The following is a 23,473-nucleotide window of genomic DNA, read 5'->3' as shown; positions in this document are numbered from 1 at the left end:
TGATAATTATATAGACGTGATACTATATTGTATCAACGCGATACTATATTGTATCAACGTGATATTATAACGGATACTATATAGTAACGCGATATTATATAGACGCGATATACCGCGATATTATATGATACTATACGTATGATAATATATAGACGCATACTATATAGTATCAACGGATATTATATGATAATATATATCAACGCGCTAGACGGATACTATATTGATCAATAATAGACGCGATACATATTGTATCAACGTGATCATTATATAGACGCGGATACTATATTGTATCAACCTGATAAATATATAGACGTGATACTATATTGTACCAACATGATAATTATATAGACGTGATACTATATTGTATCAACGTGATAATTTTATAGACGCGATACTATATTGTATCAACCTGATAATACATAGACGCGATACTATATTGTATCAACGCGGATAATTATATAGACGGATACTATATTCCAGATACATTGATAATTATATAGATGTGATACTATATAGTATCAACGTGATAATTATATAGACGTGATACTATATTGTATCAACGTGATACTATATTTTATCAACGTGATACTATATTGTATCAACGTGATAATTATATAGACGTGATACTATATTGTTTCCACGTGATAATTATATAGACGTGATACTATATTGTATCAACGGGATCATTATATAGACGGATACCATATTTCAACGCATATAGCGGATACTATATTGTATCAACGATCATTATATAGCAATACTAAATTGTATCATAATTATATAGACGTGATACTATATTGTATCAACGTGATCATTATATAGACGTAATACTAAATTGTATCAACGTGATAATTATATAAACGTAATAATTATATAAACGTGATACTGTATTGTATCAATGTGATATTTATATAAACGTGATACTATATTGTATCAACGTGATAATTATATAAACGTAACAATTATATAAATGTGCTACTATATTGTATCAACGTGATAATTAAATGTTGAAAGAACTGTGTGCCTGTTTCCAATTGACATTTATATATTCAAGCAGTTTGGCTATAACATTTCATAGTTTACAAAGTGATTATTCACAAATTGCACAGAAACTACATTTCTGTGTTAAAAAGTCAATGCGAGTATGATATTCTTCTCTGTTCCTGTCGCACACAGGGATAAAAGTCTCATGTCAAAGTCTCAGGTGTCGCCCTGTATCTGAACGTAAATGTCCACAGGTGTGAAATGGTCAGTAAATCAAAATAAATAACACATTGTCATGTTGTGATTCTTAGAAGATGACAGTGTTAGGCCAGAAGTACATGCAGGTGTAAATCTGAGCTGAGGGTGAATGATGATGATGATATGATACAGTGATGAAGAACTATGTGGTAAGTGAAGCCAGGTCTACTGAAGGGTGTTTGTTAAGACCAAATACCTCGTTATTTTTTCAATAGTCCAAATAGTTCATTTATTGCTACACATCAACACATCTTCTTCTCTTCATGGAGGTATGTGTGGATCTGAAATGATAAAAACACACAGATAAAATACATGCTGTATACGGGTCTAAACATCTCATATACTCATACTGCCACCTACTGGTAGCGAGGGTAAACTAAGACAGACTAATCGTCTGTACGTCTATCTAATCGGCTATTATTGTTTCTCTCCGCTCCCCTTGGCTTTTATTTTGAAGTATTTGCTTTCACTTTTGGGTCACCTGACTTCCTGTCCGTTACTTCGTTCCTCAGAAGGAAAAAAATATATAAATATAAATAGTAAAGAGTTTTTAACAGGAATTTGCTCGTGAATGTTCACTCACGAACAACCGGAAACGGCTTCCTCTGTTTTCAGCCTGTCATCTAAACTCCAGACCAGAGGGTGGCGCTGTTACAAACACACACACACACACACACACACGTCAAGGCAGCGTTTACGTCACAGCAGTCACGTGACCACGGCAACAGAAGCAAACATGGCGTCGCGAAGTTAAGGCGAACTGCGCTGAGTTTAGAAACTGAATCTCCTGCGAGGTATTTGTTATTTTTGTTGAAGAATGTGAGCGCGTGTTTGTGAACATACTGTAATACATGAAACGAGTGCTAATTGTCGGTTTGTACGTTTTTGAACGTGTCGGTGACTGAAACTTTGACGGACGCGTGTAAACGTCAGAAAAACCCACTTCCGGATCTTCATCGTCTACACGTGTGTGAAAACTGTGCTTTAAAGGTATTTCTCACAATCATCATCACAATAACACAGAGTCCATGTCATTGATGTTGTTAGGCCACAAGAGGGCGCCAGTTATTTCACATTCAACTGTGTGTTTCCTGTGAATCACAATAATAATATAATAGTATTACTATTTGTCAAACATGATGTCAGATCATGATGTCAGTGTCAGATCATGATGTCAGTATCAGATCATGTCAGTATCAGATCATGATGTCAGTATCAGATCATGATGTCAGATCATGACGTCAGTATCGGATCATAATGTCAGATCATGATCTCAGTGTCAGATCATGATTTCAGATCATGACGTCAGTATCAGATCATGACGTCAGTATCAGATCATGACGTCAGTGTCAGATCATGACGTCAGTATCAGATCATGATGTCAGATCAGATCATGATGTCAGATCAGATCATATTTTGGATTAGCCCAACCCACAGAGACAGAAAGACTACAGAAGTCTGGTGGTTTTATTTCATGTTGAGCTACAGTCAGTCGTCCTCTAACATCCATGTTAAAGACATCGGCAGTGTGGCAGCATTTTACAAAAATAGATGTTGACAAAAAAGTCAAATGCAAAGTTTGCCAGCAACATTTTTCATATCACAACTCAACTACAAACATATCTTATAAAACGCTAAGCTAACTTGTCTTTGTTACGTTGCTCCGTCTGTTTTGAGTACATGGTCATATCAGAATTGTCATATTTCCATGTTTTAGTTCATCAATCATTGATTCGTTGTATGACTGCAGGCCTGCGCACTCGCCCGCAAACAACTGCAGCAATCTGTTTGTGTCTCAGCCGTGAAGCTGAGCTCCTGTGTTGAGTGTCTTTGTGTGAGGACATGAGACAAATGATGTCAATGATCATATCTTGCAGAGGTCAATTTTCAATAAGATTTAGGGGTACTAAATTGTGGAATGGCTTTTCCCATCTGACAAAAAACTGTTCTTCCATAAAATTCTACAAAAGACACTTAAAAGATTATTTAACGGTTGTTTTGTAATTTGCTTTTCTTCGTGTGTTGTTCATGTCTCTGTGTTTTATTTTTGATTCACACATGCTCAAGGAATCAATAATTTAGGTGTATAAACCAATATTTCCCTCATGGAGACACACACATACATACACACACGCACACATTACACACTCACACTTTTGCTTTTATATTAATGTTTTTTTTTTTATTATATAGAATTTGTGATTATTAGTTTGTTATCAGTTTTATATAGTTAGATAATTTTTTTTGTATCTTAATTTTGTGTTTTCTTTTAAATATTGTCAAATTTCAACACTATTTCGGTAGAGGCTTCAAATAAGCCCACTAGGCTTTCTGCCTCTTCCTGCACTGTATGTTACTTTGTATTCTTTGTCAAATCGACTAGTCGATTTTGAGTAGAAATTTCAGGGCTTCAGTCGACCATGAATTTCTTTGGTTGATTACAGCCCTACAGAACTGTTTCTCTTGACTCATCATCGCTGTTTCATCATAAACACGCGTGTTGAGTGAGAAGAGATCAAAACACAAACTTTGAAAACAAGGGTCCTCATGATTCCACTGTAACAACAAAGCGCCACCTGTGTCCTCAGAGATGACGGAGGAGGAAATGATGAAGCTGGCCGTGCGTCTGAGCGAACAGGAAGCCAGTGACACGGCGCGTCGACTTCAGCAGGAAGAGGAGGCTGTGATGAAGGCCATCCAAGAGAGCGTGAGTTCATCCTGAACCTGATGCTTTTCCAGGTCCACTCGTTTGTTTTTTCTCCTCCATCAGTGACAGAACCTGGTTCCTGCTGTTTTTCTTCTTCTCCATCAGTGACAGAACCTGATTCCTGCTGTTTTTATTCTTCTCCATCAGTGATAGAACCTGGTTCCTGCTGTTTTTATTCTTCTCAATCAGTGACAGAACCTGGTTCCTGCTGTTTTTCTTAAACATAACAGGATTACTCTTGTTCTTCATGTCCTATGATTTGTCTTCTTCTCTTCTTCTGCTTGTAGATGGTTGACCAGACTTCATCTCAGAGTCGAAGCCTCCTCACTGATGGTGACACAACTGTCAGTCTCTCCTCTCAAAGGAAATGCTTGCGCTGGAGCAGGAGGAGGACAACGACGACAAACCTGAACCAAGGCGAGTCACAGCAACTCACATGTGACTCTGCTGTTCACAGATAAATCATTTCCTGTTAAAAACTCTTCTTTTTGCAGAGTTAATATCAACTGCAAAGAATCGGAGGAAGAAGAAAGAAGGAGGTGTGAGTATGGAGGGAGCTGAGGTAATGACTTCTCATTTATCATCTGTTCATCAACTGTTTGATGTTTAGATTAGTGCCAATAAAATCCTACAAAAAACATCTGACATGATGTCAATATAGATAACACAGCTCACCGATGACTCGCCGCAGCTCGCCCATGACTCGATAGGAGTTGCGGTTGACTCCTTGAAGGTCGCAGATGACTCCCTGAAGGTCGCCAATGACTCGCCGCAGGTCACCGATGACTCGCCGCAGCTCGCAGATGACTCGCCGCAGCTCGCCGATGACTCGCCACTGCTCGCCGATGACTCGCCACTGCTCGCTGATAACTCGGCGCAGGTCTCTCCTCTCCGTAATTCCCCCACCTTCCCAGCGAGTGGCTGCAGGGTGGCAGTTCACGTTCCTCGACTGAGTCAGAACCTTCTGGAATCCTGCAGGACGTCTGGGTTTGTGTTGTTTTCTCAGAAAAGCTGCTCATCCTCACAAATCACTGTCCAACCCAAGAGCCCCAAGTTTCCCAGAAGCCCAGGTGAAACAGCATTGTGTCCTAACAGCCCCGCCTTCTCAGAGACTGAGCCTGGAAATGATGGCGAGACACAGCTGAGTCCAGAGTATTTGAAAAGTCCAACATTTAGTGGGAACATGCAGCGTGAGATGTCCTCTCAGCAGTCACAGAGACAGTCACCTGTCAGAACCACTTCCTGTTCCCTTAGTCCTAACAGCCCAGTGTTCCCAGGAAGCCCCAGGAAGACCTCAGAGATGGACCAAGAAGAGACACACGGACAAATTTCATCTCACGCAAAGGATGAGACGACGAGTCACTGTCTGACCCAGGTGAGGAGGAGGAGGTAGATGAGGAGGAGGAGTAGAAGGTAGAGGAGACATTGTAACATTGTTGTATTTTTTATATCTGTTTATATTTGAACGCAGCACAGCAGCACTGATCCTGATGGAGGCATCTGCTCAAACACGTCAGGTAAAGTCATATGTCACCTTTGTTTCAGAGGTCAGAGGTCATCACTCACTAACAAGTCTTGTTTCTTGTTTAAGGCCATGCACAGGATGTGATGGAGTCACTGAGAGACAAGAAAGCAGGTGAAATGGAGCTGACCAGTGACATGACGCTGGTGTGGTCAGATCAGGACGATGATGTCATCACGGTACACTTTACACTGTTCATAACTGTTAGTCTGACTTAAGTCTGACTTAATAACACATGTTAGTCTGACTTAAAGGGGACATATTATACCCTATTTCCCCCATTAAAATAGTTCCCTGGTGTCCTAATGAACATGTCAGTGACATGCTTTGGTCAAAATACCATAAGGATGAAGAATCATAGTAGTTCAATAACCCTGCTAAACCCGCCCCTTTCAGAACGCTCGGTTTTCGTGCATGGTCCCTTTACATGCAAATGAGACACAGGCAAACACACACCCACTTCTTCCAGTGGGTTTCTGATTTGTCCTCTTTACAGCGCTTTACAGCTCTATTCGTCTCCCCCTCCCTCCACTAGTTCTCTGACAATATCAACATGTCAGCGTGCGCAGAAAACAACGAGAGTGCCGGCACAGGAAGAGACGTCCTCCATAAAGATCGAGCCGAAAACTACCGAACTGTAAATCAGTTAAAACACTTAGGAACAGAACTGCTGATCGCCACCGCTGATCGCCAGCGGCGCGCGGCGAGCTGAATAAACTGCATGTTGCTGTATCAGACCGGAGACTGTGCTCCCGAGACCACCCCACCGCTGACCAGTTCCGGTGCTCCGGCGAGCTGGCGATCAGCGGTGGCGAACTGTGGCGGCACCACTGATCGCCACCGCTGACAAGCTCCAGTTCTCCGGGCAGTTTAGGCAGCTCGCCGTGCGCCGCTGGCGATCAGCGGTGACACAGAGAGTGCAGCATCGCACCACAATAGCCTTTCCTAGCATATACGGCCTCTCTGAGTCCATTAAGTTTTTGATCCAGTTGTCTTCTTTTGGCCTCTTTCTGATTCCACGGCAGTATATTTTCTCTCTTGAGTGCCTCAACCTAATCGAAAGCCGAATTGAACTGTGTCACATCCTTGTATTTCCATAGTCTCTTGGTGCCTTTTTACAATGGCTTCTCTCTTTGCTAGGGTGTTGCTCAGTTCACAGTTGTTGTCCTCCGTTTTAGTGATTCACGACTGCTTCACCAGTACTCCGGACCTGGTACTTCACGATCGCCGTCTTCCGCTCAGCAGTCCTTACTCCACAGATACAGCGCCAGCAACGGTTTTACAACTGTCCAGATTTTTACTGGCTGATCCTTTCAGCTCAATACTCCCTTCTGGAAAGGGTAGCCAGAACAAGTATGGCGGGTACAATTCGTTAGAAGTTAGTTAGTTAGTTAGACAGCAGTCCGTTAGGTTGTAAAACCGACAAGTCGTACAGGTTCTGATGATAGATAGATGCAAAGGCACGCACAAAGGTAACATATAACAAAAAAGGGCAACATGTAAACTAGGACAGTTGTCAGGAGTCACTGTCCTCTGTTCTCTGCCCTCTGTTCACTGTCCTCTGTCCTCTTCAGCCAACAGGTTATGAAAGTCCAGTTTTCCCAGAGGAGTGGTCAGTGGGTCAGACACGTGTCAACGCTGCTGACCTGAACCACAGGTGTCCTACAGGGTGTCCTACGGGGGGTCCAGTGAAGACGGGCTCAGACGGCAGGTAGAGGAAACACAATTGGCGTATTGGGCACAGTTTAACTAGCGTTTCCATGAGCACAGTAACCTGGTACCAGGTACCGTATCATCCTCTTGCTGCCTCTCATACATTCTGTCCTTGTGATTCTCCAGCATCGTCTGTCAACAGCAGCTTTCCACCACAGAGCGAGAGCTGCAGCCAATCAGCAGTGAGAGGGCGGGGCCAGTCGGGCCAACAGTTCACTACTACTGGGGGATTCCGTTCTGTCCTCGAGGTCTGGACCCAGACTCCTACACACAGGTGAACCATGAAGAACTACGATGTTTATTTGTGTCTCTTTTTTAAGTTGGCTTTGTTCGTTGATTGTTGTGAGGGATGGATGAACTTTGACCTTTATAAAGCTGTGTCGTAGTTTGAGTGAGTAAAGAACCTCATCCTCCTTGTCCTCATGCGCTCACATTGTCCATGAAGTGATGAATGTATGTGTGCAGTAACAGTGTCACGTGTGTCTCAGGTCATCATCACTCAGATGGACGTTTACACACAGACTCTGAAACACAGTCAGAGGACACTGCTGAGGAAAGCACCGTGGGGCCCGCCAATCCTGCCCCCGCCCCAGGTATGCTCCTCTGCGCTCCTCATACTGAAATGACACAAATGTGATTTGAAAACAGGAAATATAGTGTAGTCTTCATGTCAGTGCATCGCTTTTACACTTCAAATATAAAATAGCATTTTCACTTCATTCAGCATCACAGATGATGTTTGAAAGGAAACCACTGCATGAACTCTCTGTGTGTGGTCTGTGCATTCATTCATTCATGTATTTGTTGTAGAGTTGCACAGTACCCACGGTATCCCGCGGTGTCAAATCATAACGGTTCCTACTATACTAGAAATTCTACGCGCGGTACTACCGTGGATTACTATACTACCGTGGATTACTATACTACCGTAGATTACTATACTACTGTGGATTACTATACTACCGTAGATTACTATACTACTGTGGATTACTATACTACCGTAGATAACTATACTACTGTGGATTACTATACTACTGTAGATTACTATACTACCATAGATTACTTCACTACCGTGGATTACTATACTACCGTGCATTACTATACTATACTACCATAGATTACTATACTACCGATGCTATACTACCGTAGATTACTATACTACCGTTTACTATACTACGTGGATTACTATACTACCGTAGATTACTATACTACTGTGGATTACTATACTACCGTAGATTACTATACTACCGTGGATTACTATACTACTGTAGATTACTATCTACCGTGGATTTCTATACTACTGTAGATTACTATACTACCATAGATTACTTTACTACTGTAGATTACTATACTACCATAGATTACTTTACTACCATGGATTACTATACTACCGTATATTACTATACTACCGTGGATTACTATACTACCGTAGATTACTATACTACCGTAGATTACTATGATCACAGATGATGTTTGAAAGGAAACCACTGCATGAACTCTCTGTGTGTGGTCTCTGCATTCATTCATTCATTCATTCATTCATTCATTCATGTATTTGTTGTAGAGTTGCACAGTACCCACGGTATCCCACGGTGTCAAATTATAACGGTTCCTACTATACTAGAAATTCTACACGACGGTACTAACGTGGATTACTATGCTACTGTGGATTACTATACAACCGTGGATTACTATACTGCCATGGATTACTATACTGCCGTGGATTACTATACCACCGTGGATTACTATACCACCGTGGATTACTATTCTACCGTAGATTACTATACTGCCGTGGATTACAATACTACAGTGGATTACTATACTACCGTGGATTACTATACCACCGTGGATTACTATACTATTGTGCATTACTATACTACTGTAGATTACTATACTACCATAGATTACTATACTACCGTGGATTACTATACTACCGTAGATTACTATACTACCGTGGATTACTATACTACCGTGGATTATTATACTACCATAGATTACTATACTACCATGGATTACTATAATACCGTAGATTACTATACTACCGTAGATTACTATACTACTGTAGATTACTATACTACTGTGGATTACTATACTACTGTAGATTACTATACTACCGTAGATTACTATTACCGGTGCCAGTTTCCGCTACATGGCCTCCCGGCTTCTCACTGCATGCTACTCCCTAAACAAACAACACATGACAACTACTGCTACCGAACACACAGCTGCTGAATGGTTGGCTGTTTGCCTGTTACTGGTGACGTCCAGGGATATGATAGGCTTGGTCCACCTGTCTGTTAGCTGATTGGCTGTTGGTGTGTTTCTCTATGAACAAACAAACAACAAGCTAAAGTTGTGTCTTGCCCAGACACGCGCACGGCTAACAGTCACAAACACGAGACAACACACTCACCATGGCAGAAGCACCGGGCCCGAGCGGTGTCGTTGTCAGTGGCACCACTAACTATACTATATACTAGTATAGTATAATATACTATTAAAAAACCAAACTCCAAAAGTCACAACTATTTTGGCTTTAAACGAGGCACAGACGGTAAAGCAATGGTAAAACGTCCACTGTGCAGGCGCTGCCACCAATCACACATCCAACCTCATAAAACACCTGCAGTGTCGTCACCCACATTTATGTATGCCCTGTTTATTGTCTCATTGGCTAATATGAGGCTCTATGCTCCGTGTACAGGCTGAGGAATGAAGAGTTAAAGGATGTCAAAGTATAAACACATAGAACATGCATCAAAATAGCATTATTGTCAAATAGATTTTTTTAAAAGACAGGTTGATTATTTATATTAGTTAAACATAAATTCACTTTTTAATAATTCATAAAAATATTTGTTTCAGTCTAATTCTTACTTCACCAGTATTATGTGTAACATGCACCAAACAACATTATAATTAATAAGTATTTATAACTTAATATATAAAAACAAAAATCGATAAAGGCCGCAGTATCGCGATAATACCCGTAACAGTGATACTTTGTCTGGTATAGTATCGTAGTTACTCATTTTGGTATCGTGGCAACTCGAATGTGTTGTTTGTTGTTTTTCTAGAAATCTCCATCACCAGAGTCACCTGCTGAAACTGCACCTGAACACAACAACGTGAACGCAAGGTCAAAACGCTGCTACTGTCTTTAAACTTCATGTCAAACAACTTCACTCATCATATATATGTACACATTATGTATATATGTGTACGTATATAATGTGTGTGCACATTATATATATGCATATATGTATATATATAATATGTACATATATACAGTATGTGTGATCAAAGTATTTTCCTCCTGGTTTTCAGACGACGTCTCAGACGGAGACACAAACAGCAGAGCGATGCAGTGGATACAGAGGAGGAGACAGAAGGACAGGTGGACGGTGACGTTTGTGCAGGTACTGAAGACATTGTTGATTGTTTCTGTTACATCATAACTTGTTATTTACTCCATGATTATTTTCTCTTTGAATCACAGAAACTCAAATGAACAACGATGACAGCGACAGCACACAAGATCTGACCGCGCTCACTGACGCCGCAGCTCAGGTGAGGACGCGCTGTGTGCGTGCGTGCGTAAATCGTCTTGAAACACGGACCAAGTCATTTTTAGGATTTGATTGTCCCTCTGTCTCACACCTGTCTCCTCTCACCTCTCACCTCTCACCTCTCACCTGTCACCTCTCACCTGTCTCCCGTCACCCGTCACCTCTCACCTCTCACCTCTCACCTCTCACCTGTCACCTGTCACCTCTCACCTCTCATCTGTCTCCTGTCACCTCTCACCTCTCACCTGTGACCTCTCACTCTCCTCACTCACCTGTCACCTGTCACCTCTCTCCTGTCACCCCTGTCTCCTCTCCTCTCACCAGTCACCTGTCTCCTATCACCTCTCACCTCTCACCTGTTTCCTGTCTCCTGTCACCTCTCACCTGTCTCCTGTCACCCTCTCACCTGTCACCTCTCACCTCTCACCTCTCACCTCTCACCTGTCTCCTGTCACCTGTCACCTCTCACCTCACTCCTGTCACCTGTCTCCTGTCTCCCTGTCTCCTGTCTCCTGTCTCCCTGTCACCTGTCACCTCTCACCTGTCCCTCTCACCTCTCCACCTGTCTCCTGTCACCTGTCGCCAGCTCACCTCACCTCTCCACCTGTCTCCTGTCACCTCTCACCCTTCTCCTCTCACCTCTCACCTGTCTCCCCTGTCACCTCTCACCTCACACCTGTCTCCTCACCTCTCACTTGTCACCTCTTACCTGTCTCCTGTCACCTCTCACCTCTCTCCTGTCACCTGTCACCTGTCTGCAGCTCACACCTGGACGTGTGGATCCTCCTGAGGTCGTGATGATGGTCACAGATGATTCTCCACAGCAGGAAGAGACGGACGCTGACTGTGAGTGTGAGCGCCCCCTGCTGCTGAACGCTTGAATCTGTGATATCTGATTAAAGCTGAGTGTGTTTTCAGATCCATCGTCTGAAAAGATGGAGGGAGACGCAGATGATGTGAGTCCATATGTGATGAACGAGAAGGCGGAGCTAGAGAGGGCAGAGTCAGAGAGGTCAACGTCTCCAGAGCCGGAAGCGCCCGTCGTCTTCCCTCAGAGTTCTGACACTAATGTGGACTGTCCCATGTGTCAGGGATCGTTCTCCGTGACAAAGATTGAGCTGCATGCGGCGTACTGCGACGGAGACGTCCAAGGTGAGAGGACATGCCCACATTTCACCTGCAGGTGGCAGCAGTGCGGAGTGCACTTACACTTTCTCTACTTTGTAGTTTGTTTGAAGCCGCGCAGGAAACGACCACGTAGAGGAAACCGCGCCGAAACTGACGAGACCAGCGGCGGCAGGTACGGACATGAGGCTCCGCCCACTTTCAAACTAACATGGAGCATTAGGCTCATCAAAGCTCCGCCCATTTGTCCTGATCTAAATCAATGTTGGATGTGTTTTGTTGTTTTGCGACAGAAAACAGGAGAAATGTTACATCTGTCACAAAGTGTTTCCTCTCAGAGATTACAGTCGACACACCGAGCTGTGCATTCATCAGTGCAACACACACACTGTGAGACACACACACAAACACACATCATCTGTCATGCTGAATGGTTGTGATGTATGTTTAAACCCCTCCTCCTCCATGTGTGACAGACAGGAAAGCTGCTGTCGGCTCTGGAGCAAACGGAAAGCAGACGATCAGGTGAGTTTATGACTGGCGTGTGAATGAGTGACAGTGAACAGTGTTTGCTTTCATTCATCCATTCATCATGTTCTCACAGAGAGCCGAGCGTCTGGATCCACACTTCACTCACAGTAAGATTCACCAATTCACAACCTCTTGTTCCCTGCACCTCACTTGTCCTGTGAGAGCTGAACTCTTCTGCCTGTGAACAGTGACGTTATCGACCTGCGGTTCGATGAAGATGACCGGAGGGGGAGGAGCTTGTTATCAGTGCGATCACATCGTTCACGCCCACCTCAGAAGCTGCAGACCACCCAGTCCACTTCAGAAAACACCTGCAACTGAAGAAGGCCGGTCAGAGACCACGATGAGAAGCCTGAGGACGAGGAGCCTGAGGACGAGGAGGAGGTTCTCACTGAACGTTAATAACTTTAATCACATTAAAATCTTAGTCTTAAACTTAACCAGTTCCTCAGAAATGAGGTTCTGTCTCATTAGGACCAGGTTTTAGTCTCCATGAGCACGACTGGTTCTGACAAGTCACACACACAGACACACTTGGTTTCCTGTGACTGATGAAATGTTGTTTTGTAACGGTGACACAATATTGTCTTTCATCACTCACTCACTCACTCACTGACTCACACACGCACACTCTTGTTTGTTTGTGTAAAAAACAAAAAACATCAACACGATAAATCAAATAAAACAAAAACAGACTCTTCATTTAACGTCCTGTTCCTGATCAGCTGATCACATGTGATTGACAGGTGTGGGTGTGGTTACCTGCCTATAACTTTACAAACAAATACGTTTGACTTTAAATGTTGTCGTCATGACAAGAAGAAGAATTAGGAAACATTCATGTGGTCACGCCCCTGAAGCAGAGTGGGTGTAAACTCACTCACACCTTCACACACTCAGTCGTTCATTCATAAAGGAAGTGGACTCAGTCTGAGCAGCAACACAATCACAGGTGACACTTTGACTTTTTTTCATCTTTACTTTTCACCTGATGACAATGTTGAGGTGCGTGTGCGTGCGTGCGTGTGAGTGAGTGTGCGTGCGTGTGAGTGCGTGTGCGTGTTGCCTTCAGAGTTTATCCCTTTTTTGATACTTTCTTTTTATTGTTTTTCTTTAGCAGTGTATAAGCATTATACCAGGGGGTGGTGGAACAAAAAACCCCAAAGATCTGAAAAAGAACATGTTGGATCACCATGCTTCTACAGTTTGATCCTTTAGTGTGATGATCCTGTCATTTTCATGTGTTCAGTGCATTTCTTCAGTTTATCTTTGTTTCTGAACTGAAACCAAACCTGTTTCAGTTGATGTTCAGATGTTTGTCACATTATTCTTCAGAGCAGGTGAGACACACAAAGACACACATGCACACACACAGTATCTCACAAACATCAGGTTCCTGTTGAAACGTGTCCGTCAGGAAGATCCTGTCTGTCCTGTGGCTCCGCCCCCTGGTCAATATAAGATCTGTTTGTCAATATTTAGACTGTAGAAATGGGTGTGGTCTTTGAAATGTGATAGAAGCACCTGCAGGGGGTGACAGTGACAAAACCTTTACTGAGGAGTTCACTCTCTATCAGTTATTCAGTCACACAGTCAGTGAGTGACTTGTAGCCCAGCTTCAGCTGTTCAGTGATGACATCATCACTAATGTAGTCCTGTGATGACGTCATCACTGATGTGGTTTAATCATGTTATTAATCAATAAAAAAACAGCTGTTGGTGTTTTGTGATTTAGGTGAACTGACCTTTGATCTCTGGTGAGCAACATGAGTGGAGAGATGGCAATGCTGCACATGGACGGGATCCCACCGGACAAACTCAGTCAGGTACACATCACATGACCTGAGTTTATGAACGTGTGACTGCAGAGGCTCCTCCCACTCCTCCCTTATCGAAGTGTGTCAGAGAACTCTTCTTTTTCTTCCACATGAGGGCCACGGGGGCGCTGTGCCACTCTCAGCTGACATAAGGTGATAGGTGGGGTCACACTGTGGACAGATCACTTGTCCATCACAGGGACACACAACTGTCCACGCTCACACCTACGGTCAATTTAGAGATTGTACCTGATTTACCTGATTTTTTATCTGATTTTACTCATATCAGTGACTCACCTCTGTGAAATATGTTCTGTTATCCTGTTAGCTTGTTAGCCTGTCTCTGAGAGACTGTCTCTGAGAGACAGTCGCTCTCTTCAATCTTTACTATGTCTCATGTATAAGTCAATGGGAGGAGCCAGAGGGCGTGTCAGTCACATGACTTAGATTATGTTTGTATTATTAATAAAAATATGAATTAGTTGCTATCGTCATATTTATTCACTGCTGCGGAAAATACATGTCTTGTTTTTAGAAGATGAGCAGTGTCATGGTGCAGGAATTAAGTCTAACCCCGCCCACACTGTCACCTGAGCAGGTGAAGGCAGGAATGAAGTCTGGCCCCGCCCACACTGTCATCTGAGCAGGTGAAGGCAAGTCCCGGTAAACAGATTAAAAAAAAACCAAAGCAGACGAGACGTGAACGAACGTGTTTGTGGAAAATTACTGACAAACACAGACCTGAAACACAGTCTCACATCCTAGGGCTGATCTTATGGCGTGTTTCCACCGCCTCGTATGGTTAATTTCAGGTGTGTTTCCACTAGCATGACAACCTGTTAACCTAATTCAGGTTCAGAGCGATCTGATTCTATGATGACAGAACTGTCTTTAATGTCAGAGGGAATGTCTTTAATGTCAGAGGAAGTGTCTTTAATGTCAGTATTTAACAGAGGAAATGTCTTTAATGTCAGTATCTAACAGAGGAAGTGTCTTTAATGTCAGTATTTAACAGAGAAATGTCTTTAATGTCAGAGGAAGTGTCTTTAATGTCAGTTTAACAGGAAATGTCTTTAATGTCAGAGGAAATGTCTTTAATGTCAGAGGAAGTGTCTTTAATGTCAGTATTTAACAGACAAAATGTCTTTAATGTCAGTATCTATAGAGGAAGTGTCTTTAATGTCAGTATCTACAGAGGAAGCGTCTTTAATGTCAGTATCTAACAGGAAGTGTCTTTAATGTCAGTATCTAACAGAGGAAATGTCTTTATTGTCAGTATCTAACAGAGGAAGTGTCTTCAAAGTCAGTATTTAACAGAGGAAGTGTCTTTAATGTCAGTATTTAACAGAGGAATGTCTTTAATGTCAGTATCTAACAGAGGAAGTGTCTTTAATGTCAGTATCTACAGAGGAAGTTTTTTTAATGTCAGTATCTAACAGAGGAAGTGTCTTTAATGTCAGTATCTAACAGAGGAAGTGTCTTTAATGTCAGTATCTACAGAGGAAGTTTTTAATGTCAGTATCTTAACAGAGGAAGTGTCTTTAATGTCAGTATCTAACAGAGGAAGTGTCTTTAATGTCAGAGGAAATGTCTTTAATTTCATAGGAAATGTCTTTAATGTCAGTATTTAACAGAGGACTCTGGTGTATTTAATGAGCCACGGCAGTTTCGTGCAGCTGTGCAGTAATGACTCCGCCCATGTTGAGTAGGTACTTTTTGCAGTGGAAAACCACACACACACACACACAGTGAAGAAAGTGTTTCAACACTCAGCCTCTGTGTTGAAACATGAAAACACACACACACACACACACACACACCTTATGTGTGTGTGTCTTAATCCTGAAAAAAAAGTGAGGACCAGACAAAATATCCTTCTTCTAAGACCTGGTTTTAGGGATATACTTGAGATTAGGTTAAGGTTAAAGGTTAGGGTAAAAAAAGTTTGTTTAATTTAAATAAACTTCAAGTGTTTAGGCTCACCGTGACAAACACTGCCCTCTGGTGGACAAAGTGTGTAGATATAATTTATAATATTTTAGTTTAAAGGGGACATATTATACCATATTTCCCCCATTAAAATAGTTCCCTGGTGTCCTAATGAACATGTCAGTGACATGCTTTGGTCAAAATACCATAAGGATGAAGCACCATAGCAGTTCAATAACCCTGCTAAACCTATTTCTGGGTTGGTTGCCATGTTTCCTCACGTTCTTCAACTAGCTCAACTTTTGCAGGCAGGCGTCACATGATTCATTGGATCTGAACGGGAGGGATAACTGGCAGTTGGATTCTGCCTTCTCACACCGCGACACAGGATCGTGGATCTGAGTGTCGCGATTTCGGTTTCATATTGCATATTGTTACAGCCCTAGTATTGAAATGGTTAAAAAGTTGATTTTGGATAAAATGTCCCCTTTAACAATGTGTTTGTAAAAATATACAAAACACTGACAGTTGGGTTATTATGTGTGTTTGTGTGCGTGTGTGTATGTGGACAGGTGCAGACACACCTACAGCCCTTTCATCTGTCTCTGGAGAAACTTGCAGACATTTCTTGTCGACTGAATAAGTCTTTGATCTTGGGTTTGGGGAAACATTCTCACCACAGAGCTGCAGTGAAGATGTTGCCCACGTTTGTCAGAGCCACACCTGACGGAACAGGTAACATGTTTTATTGACATGTTTACACATGTGCATGTTTACATACTTACACGTTTACATGTTTACACGTCTACACGTGCGTGATTACATATTTACATGTTTACATATTTATACGTTTACACATGTGCATGTTTACATATTTACACGTTTACACATTTACACGTCTACACATGTGCATGTTTACATATTTACACGTTTACACGTGCACGTTTACATATTTACACGTTTACACATTTACATGTTTACACATTTACACGTCTACGCATGTGCATGATTACATATTTACACATTTACATGTTTACACATTTATACGTTTACACATTTACACGTCTACACATGTGCATGTTTACATATTTACATGTTTACACATTTATACGTTTACACATTTACACGTTTACACATTTACATGTTTACACATTTACACGTTTACATGTTTGCGCTTACACATGTGCACGTTTACACATTTACTCTTACACATGTACACGTTTGCATGTTTGCTGTGACAGAGAAAGGTGATTTCCTGGCGTTGGACCTCGGTGGAACAAACTTCCGTGTTCTTCATGTTCGTGTTTGCGAGGACGAGCAGCAAGTGTTAAAGATGGACAGTCAGATCTGTTCTATCCCACAGGAGATGATGCTGGGACCTGGAGAACAGGTGTGTGTTTGTGTATGTTCATGTATCCATGTGTCCATGTGTCCATGTATCCATGTGTTCATGTGTTCATGTATCCATGTGTTCACATGTTCATGTGTTCACATGTTCATGTGTTTGTGTTCATGTGTTCATGTGTCCATGTATCCAGCTGTTTGACCACATCGCCTCCTGCCTCAGTGACTTTATTGATGCTCAGAATTTAAAGGGACAAACTCTTCCTCTGGGATTCACCTTCTCATTCCCCTGTGAGCAGCTTGAGATCGACAAGGTGACACACACACACACACAGACAGACACAAACACAGACACACACAGACACACACAGCCTGTTAATCTGATCAGTCAAATGATCGGATGGATTGAGGGACTCTCGATCAACTCTCTTAATAACTTTAACTATCAAAGTTTTACACAAATATTAAGTGTCACACTGACATGAATATCGTTGTTGAACCCTCACGACAGTGAGATGAAGAGCAATAATCCTAAATCACAGAGACTCTCAACTTCCACCAGACAACATAGCATAGCATAGCTAGCAAGTTAGCAAGAATGGCGGCTGTGTCTACTGACATGGAAAAACCCGGCGGTGGCAAACGGAGATTCTGTGTTTGTGACTGATGACAGAACTGTCTCAGCAGCGGACCGACTGTAAGGAAGATGTGACCACTTTAATCCAGGAGTCAAGCTTCAGTGGGTGGGCTACGGGATGAAGTTAGCTCCTTTCAGGGCAGACTCATTGCAGCAGAAAACCTGACAGGTGATCATTTTCAACGGATTTGTGAAGCTGAAGCTTCTGTCACATCCCTTCAGGCCCAGAATGCAACCCTACTGGACTCCCTTGAAAACCTTGAAAATAGATTGCAGAGCTGACCTCCGCATCCTGAATTTGCCCGAAGGGAGTGAAGATGGCCATGACCCTGCTATCTGTATTTCCTAATAATTATTATTATTACTTAAGCCCGCAGCCGGTTTCCATCGGTACCGGGAGAAGGACTTTGCTTTGAGATGGTCCATGCAGCACAGTAAAATATAAGGGGACTACTTTGAGAATATACCCTGACCTCAGCACAGTGTGGAATGGGTTCTTCACCAGAGAGGAGTGCATTTCCGTCAGAAAGAGGCACAGGCGTTCTGTGATCACCGCGTTGCAAAGTAAACATCTGCCGCAAGTTTGTCGTGAATGGGGAAGTCATGTCTGTGCACTCAGTGTTCAGGGATCCACTGCTGACTTTAACAAAGAGAAATGAAGACAACAGAATCAGTCAGCTGTAATGTTGGATTATCTATGGTCTTGTTTAGATTCCTACAATATTATTTTATTTTCCTGTCTTGTTTTATTTTCTAGATCTGAATCTTTTCAGGTTTAGATCCTCTGTGTTACTGCGCTGCTATGTTAACTTTAACTTGAACCTGGGCTACTGGCCACATGAATATGAGGTTGATTGTGATGCTTCCCTGAAAAACAGCACATTTGCATGTATATGCCACTGTTTATAAACTGTTACTGGTTCAGTTTATAGAAGAATAGTGTAACTCCTGCATATAAGTTGATTGGTTACCCCCCCCCAAGTTTGTTACTAAGAGGATGGTCTATCAGGAGACCTACAAGGTTTTTAAAGAGCTGCATTTTGCTTCAGTTGGGAAAGCCAAGGCACGGTTAGGGTTAGGGTTCTAATGGGGTTCAGGTTCAGTGCTATCATATTGGGTCATATGATCCATTTGTGTTTGTTTTTTTATGTTACGGTATTTGACTTTGTGGACAAGACAACACGCATATATGTGGTTTAATCTGGTTTATTTCATGGATTATCCTGGTTTATTTCATGGTTTAATCTGGTTTATTTCATGGAATAATTCATTATTTTCACTGGTCTAAACAGAGCATCCTGATTCGCTGGACTAAAGGCTTCAACTGTTCTGGAGTGGAGGGAGAAGATGTGGTGAAGCTGCTGAAAGATGCTGTTCACAGGAGAGGAGTGAGTTAATCCCAGATCAATGCTTATGGATTGATTCTCTGATCATTTGAATCTGAGTATCTTCAGGTGTGAAGACATTTTTCAAGAATTGATCAGTTATGACATGATCCATAATAAAGTCATGATATTCACAGATTGATCATTTCAGGAGTCAGATTAAACCCATCTTTAATCTGATGAAATCCTCTCTCCAGGACTACGATATTGGCTCGGTTGCCATGGTGAACGACACAGTGGGCACGATGATGAGCTGTGGCTACAGAGACCAGAGCTGTGAGATCGGCATGATCATCGGTAACCTGTCATGTGTTCAAATGTCCATGTCGTGTGTTCATGTGTTCATGTGTCCATGTGTCCATATGTTCATGTGTCCATGTCATGTGTTCGTGTGTCCATGTGTTCATGTGTTCATGTGTTCATGTGTTCATGTGTTCATGTGTCAGGTGTTCATGTGTCTGTGTCCATGTCGTTCATTTGTCCATGTGTGCATATGTTCATGTGTTTGTGTTCATGTGTTTGTGTGTTCATGTGTGCATGTGTGCATGTGTGCATGTGTTCATGTGTTCATGTGTTCATGTGTTCATGTGTAGGTACAGGAACAAACGCGTGCTACATGGAGGAGATGAAGAACGTGAAGCGTGTGGCGGGTGAGGACGGACGCATGTGCATTAACACAGAGTGGGGAGGCTTCGGAGACGACCACTCCCTGAGGGACATCCTGACAGAGTTTGACCTGATGGTGGACAACATGTCCATCAACCCCGGCGTCCACATGTACGCTCGTTTTATATTTGATACATTTCATTTAGTCTGAACTCAGTGACACAAAGTGACCACATGAGGCAGCAGAGGACCAGCAGCTCCTGAGTCCCCCGCAGCTAAAATCACTGGTTTTCTCTCTGGGGTTTGGTGTGGGAGAGTGAGTGCGTTTCCTGTCTCACGGTGACTTAAAGACGTAGAGAGCTCAGTGTCTCATGGATTATGCTCATGCTTTCATTTCTCACGTTGAATGTGTTGCTTCTTTTTCTGCAGTTTTGAGAAGATGATCAGTGGAATGTATCTGGGGGAAATCGTTCGCCTGGTGCTTGTGCGTCTGACGGAGGACAAAGTGCTGTTTCAGGGACAAATATCTTCAGCTCTGAAGACACCAGGAAGCTTCCAGACAAAGTTCATCTCTGAGATCGAAGAGTGAGTGAAATCCTCAGGAAACGCAACAAGCTTCAGAAAGCTTCAACAAAAACATTTACATCTTTCTCATGACCTCATCATGACCTCATCATCATGACATCAGCATGACCTCATCATTATCATGACCTCATCATCATGACCTCATCATCATTAACTCATAATGACATCATCAGGACCTCATCATCATGACTTCATTATCATGACCTCATGAAATCATTATCATGACCTCATCATCATGACATCATCATCATCATGACCTCTAATACAAACACATAACAGATCGTTGATTTAAATGAACCAATCATGAGACGCCTTCTTTATGTCAATCATAAATGTGTCTTCACTTCCTGTTGCTGTCTGTGCCTCAGAGAAGACGCTGGTCTGGAAAATGCCCAGAACATTCTAACCCAGTTGGAGCTGAAGTGGGACCCGGGTGATGTGCGGGTGGTGCGTCTGGTCTGTGACACCGTCTCCTCACGCTCTGCCCGCCTCTGCGGTGCCGCCCTGGCAACCATTGCCAACAGAATGAGAACCAGCCGCGGTCTGGACCATCTGAAGACCACGGTGGGGGTGGACGGGACAGTCTACAGGAAACACCCCAAGTAAGACAGATCTATGACTGAGTGAGGCATGGATGTATATGACTGAGTGAGGCATGGATGTATATGACTGAGTGAGGCATGGATGTATATGACTGAGTGAGACATACATGTATATGACTGAGTGAGACATGGATGTATATGACTGAGTGAGGCATGGATGTATATGACTGAGTGAGACATACATGTATATGACTGAGTGAGACATACATGTATATGACTGAGTGAGACATGGATGTATATGACTGAGTGAGGCATGGATGTATATGACTGAGTGACAGATGTATATGACTGAGTGAGGCATGGATGTATATGACTGAGTGAGACATACATGTATATGACTGAGTGAGGCATGGATGTATATGACTGAGTGAGACATACATGTATATGACTGAGGAGACATACATGTATATGACTGAATGAGACATACATGTATATGACTGAGTGAGACATGGATGTATATGACTGAGTGAGACATACATGTATATGACTGAGTGAGGCATGGATGTATATGACTGAGTGAGACATACATGTATATGACTGAGTGAGACATACATGTATATTACTGAGTGAGGCATGGATGTATATGACTGATTGAGACATGAATGTATATGACTGAGTGAGACATACATGTACATGAGTGAGTTCTTCTCTGCTTCAGTTTCAGTGACGAGCTGCAGGCCACCGTGCGCCTCCTCGCTCCTCGGTGCAGCCTCAGCTTCCTGGTGTCAGAGGACGGCAGTGGGAAAGGTGCTGCCATGGTAACAGCGGTGGCCCAGAGACTCGCTCTTCAGTCCCGGCTGTTAGACGAGAGTGAGGGTGAAGATGATGACGAAGAGGAGGAAGAGAAATGAAGAGAAAGCATGCTCAACACATTCACTCCAATAAAAAAACAATGAAATGTTAAAGTTTCATCAAATTAAAAATCTATATTTCCAGTTTAATCCAGTTTAATCCACGTTTCTCTGCATAAAACATGATGTCACTTCCTGTGTCACTGCTGTGTCCACTCAGGAGGACATGTCATCACAAATGTGATGTGTCTCACACTGAGAGGCAAGCATGTGTGATGTGTCTCACACTGAGAGACAAATATGTGATGTGTCTCATACTAAGAGACAAACATGTGACGTGTCTAACACTGAGAGACAAGCATGTGTGATGTGTCTCACACTGAGAGACAAATGTGTGATGTGTCTCACTGAGAGACAAACATGTGATATGTCTCACTGAGAGACAAGCATGTGATATGTCTCACTGAGAGACAAGCATATGTGATGTGTCTCACACTGAGAGACAAACATGTGATGTGTCTCACACTGAGACAAATGTGTGATGTGTCTCACTGAGAGACAAACATGTGATATGTCTCACTGAGAGACAAGCATGTGTGGTGTGTCTCACTGAGAGACAAATGTGTGATGTGTCTCACACTGAGAGACAAACATGTGATGTGTCTCATACTAAGAGACAAGCATGTGTGATGTGTCTCACACTGAGAGACAAACGCGTGATGTGTCTCACAAAGAGAGACAAACGTGTGATGTGTCTCACACACAATACACAAATGAATACTCACATTACTAAATATCCACACATTTCCTCCAAAAATGAAAAATCCTCTAAAATACATGTACACATTCTACATCTTCAGGAAGTTGCCTCCCCCTGCTGGAGAGCAGAGGGAACAACACTGAACACACACACACACATTTATTTACCACTGCAAATGTACAATATTTTGTTGTCATGGTTACAGGCCTAATCATAACATCTCTATTTGTGTATATTTGTTGTATCATGTACTTGTTTCATGTACTGTATCATGTACTTGTATCATAAACTTGTATCATGTACTTGTTTCATGCACTTGTATTATAAACTGTATCATGTACTTGTATCATAAACTTGTATCATGTACTGTATTGTGTACTTTGTATATTGTTGTATTAGGAGAGCACTTTTTAAATCAAAGCTAAGCTTAGCTAATATGCTAATGATTTTTCTTCTGTTGCTGCTGCTGTAGCTCGGCCTAAGCACCGCCCTCGTGTGCCGTATCAGGCGGAAGTACGTCACGGTGCTGCCGAAGCTACATGTTAGCTTTAGCATTTAGTTTAACTCTGCGTTAAACTTCGTTCCATTGACACTAAAACAGAAAAGAG

The 23,473-nt window shown here is 42.4% G+C and overlaps 2 protein-coding genes across 5 annotated transcripts; both read left to right on the top strand.

Annotated features, from left to right (window-relative positions):
• The first annotated feature begins 1,938 nt into the window (after positions 1-1,938).
• uimc1 (ubiquitin interaction motif containing 1) lies at positions 1,939-13,100 on the top strand. Of its 4 annotated transcripts, XM_044042811.1 has the most exons (21): positions 1,939-2,036; positions 2,176-2,232; positions 3,831-3,949; positions 4,237-4,366; positions 4,444-4,511; positions 4,611-5,324; positions 5,421-5,466; positions 5,541-5,650; positions 7,046-7,182; positions 7,311-7,458; positions 7,673-7,777; positions 10,262-10,323; positions 10,512-10,603; positions 10,684-10,754; positions 11,515-11,599; positions 11,672-11,905; positions 11,981-12,053; positions 12,172-12,268; positions 12,355-12,403; positions 12,483-12,516; positions 12,598-13,100. In XM_044042811.1, the coding sequence occupies exons 3-21, from the start codon at positions 3,833-3,835 to the stop codon at positions 12,728-12,730; spliced, it is 2,505 nt and encodes an 834-aa protein (XP_043898746.1). In that variant the 5' UTR covers positions 1,939-2,036; positions 2,176-2,232; positions 3,831-3,832; the 3' UTR covers positions 12,731-13,100. The 4 variants fall into 4 exon arrangements, with proteins under 4 accessions (XP_043898746.1, XP_043898747.1, XP_043898748.1 ...); XM_044042812.1 differs by lacking the exon at positions 2,176-2,232; XM_044042813.1 differs by having other exon boundaries at positions 1,939-2,232; positions 4,641-5,324.
• Positions 13,101-13,299: 199 nt separating this feature from the next.
• LOC122780044 (hexokinase-2-like) lies at positions 13,300-23,231 on the top strand. The gene is made up of 11 exons (XM_044042814.1): positions 13,300-13,361; positions 14,145-14,235; positions 16,728-16,890; positions 17,397-17,545; positions 17,694-17,813; positions 19,429-19,524; positions 19,719-19,818; positions 20,115-20,298; positions 20,557-20,712; positions 21,081-21,314; positions 21,973-23,231. The coding sequence occupies exons 2-11, from the start codon at positions 14,176-14,178 to the stop codon at positions 22,163-22,165; spliced, it is 1,455 nt and encodes a 484-aa protein (XP_043898749.1). The 5' UTR covers positions 13,300-13,361; positions 14,145-14,175; the 3' UTR covers positions 22,166-23,231.
• The last annotated feature ends 242 nt before the right edge of the window (positions 23,232-23,473 follow it).

Source organism: Solea senegalensis, linkage group LG13 (assembly GCF_019176455.1).
Source record: "Solea senegalensis isolate Sse05_10M linkage group LG13, IFAPA_SoseM_1, whole genome shotgun sequence".
Taxonomy (NCBI): Eukaryota; Metazoa; Chordata; class Actinopteri; order Pleuronectiformes; family Soleidae; genus Solea; species Solea senegalensis.
Note: the sequence above shows the minus strand (reverse complement) of the source record. Positions and strands in the feature narration are given on the sequence as shown.

What these genes read in the sequence shown, in the direction of transcription:
- uimc1 (XM_044042812.1), top strand. Translation starts at nt 3,833, where the DNA reads ATGACGGAGGAGGAAATGATGAAGCTGGCCGTGCGTCTGAGCGAACAG. An exon ending in TGAAGGCCATCCAAGAGAGC is followed by an intron (nt 3,950 to 4,236) that starts GTGAGTTCATCC and finishes TTCTGCTTGTAG; the next exon opens with ATGGTTGACCAGACTTCATC. An exon ending in ACCCAGACTCCTACACACAG is followed by an intron (nt 7,459 to 7,672) that starts GTGAACCATGAA and finishes CGTGTGTCTCAG; the next exon opens with GTCATCATCACTCAGATGGA.
- LOC122780044 (XM_044042814.1), top strand. Translation starts at nt 14,176, where the DNA reads ATGAGTGGAGAGATGGCAATGCTGCACATGGACGGGATCCCACCGGAC. An exon ending in AGCCACACCTGACGGAACAG is followed by an intron (nt 16,891 to 17,396) that starts GTAACATGTTTT and finishes TTGCTGTGACAG; the next exon opens with AGAAAGGTGATTTCCTGGCG. An exon ending in TGCTGGGACCTGGAGAACAG is followed by an intron (nt 17,546 to 17,693) that starts GTGTGTGTTTGT and finishes CCATGTATCCAG; the next exon opens with CTGTTTGACCACATCGCCTC.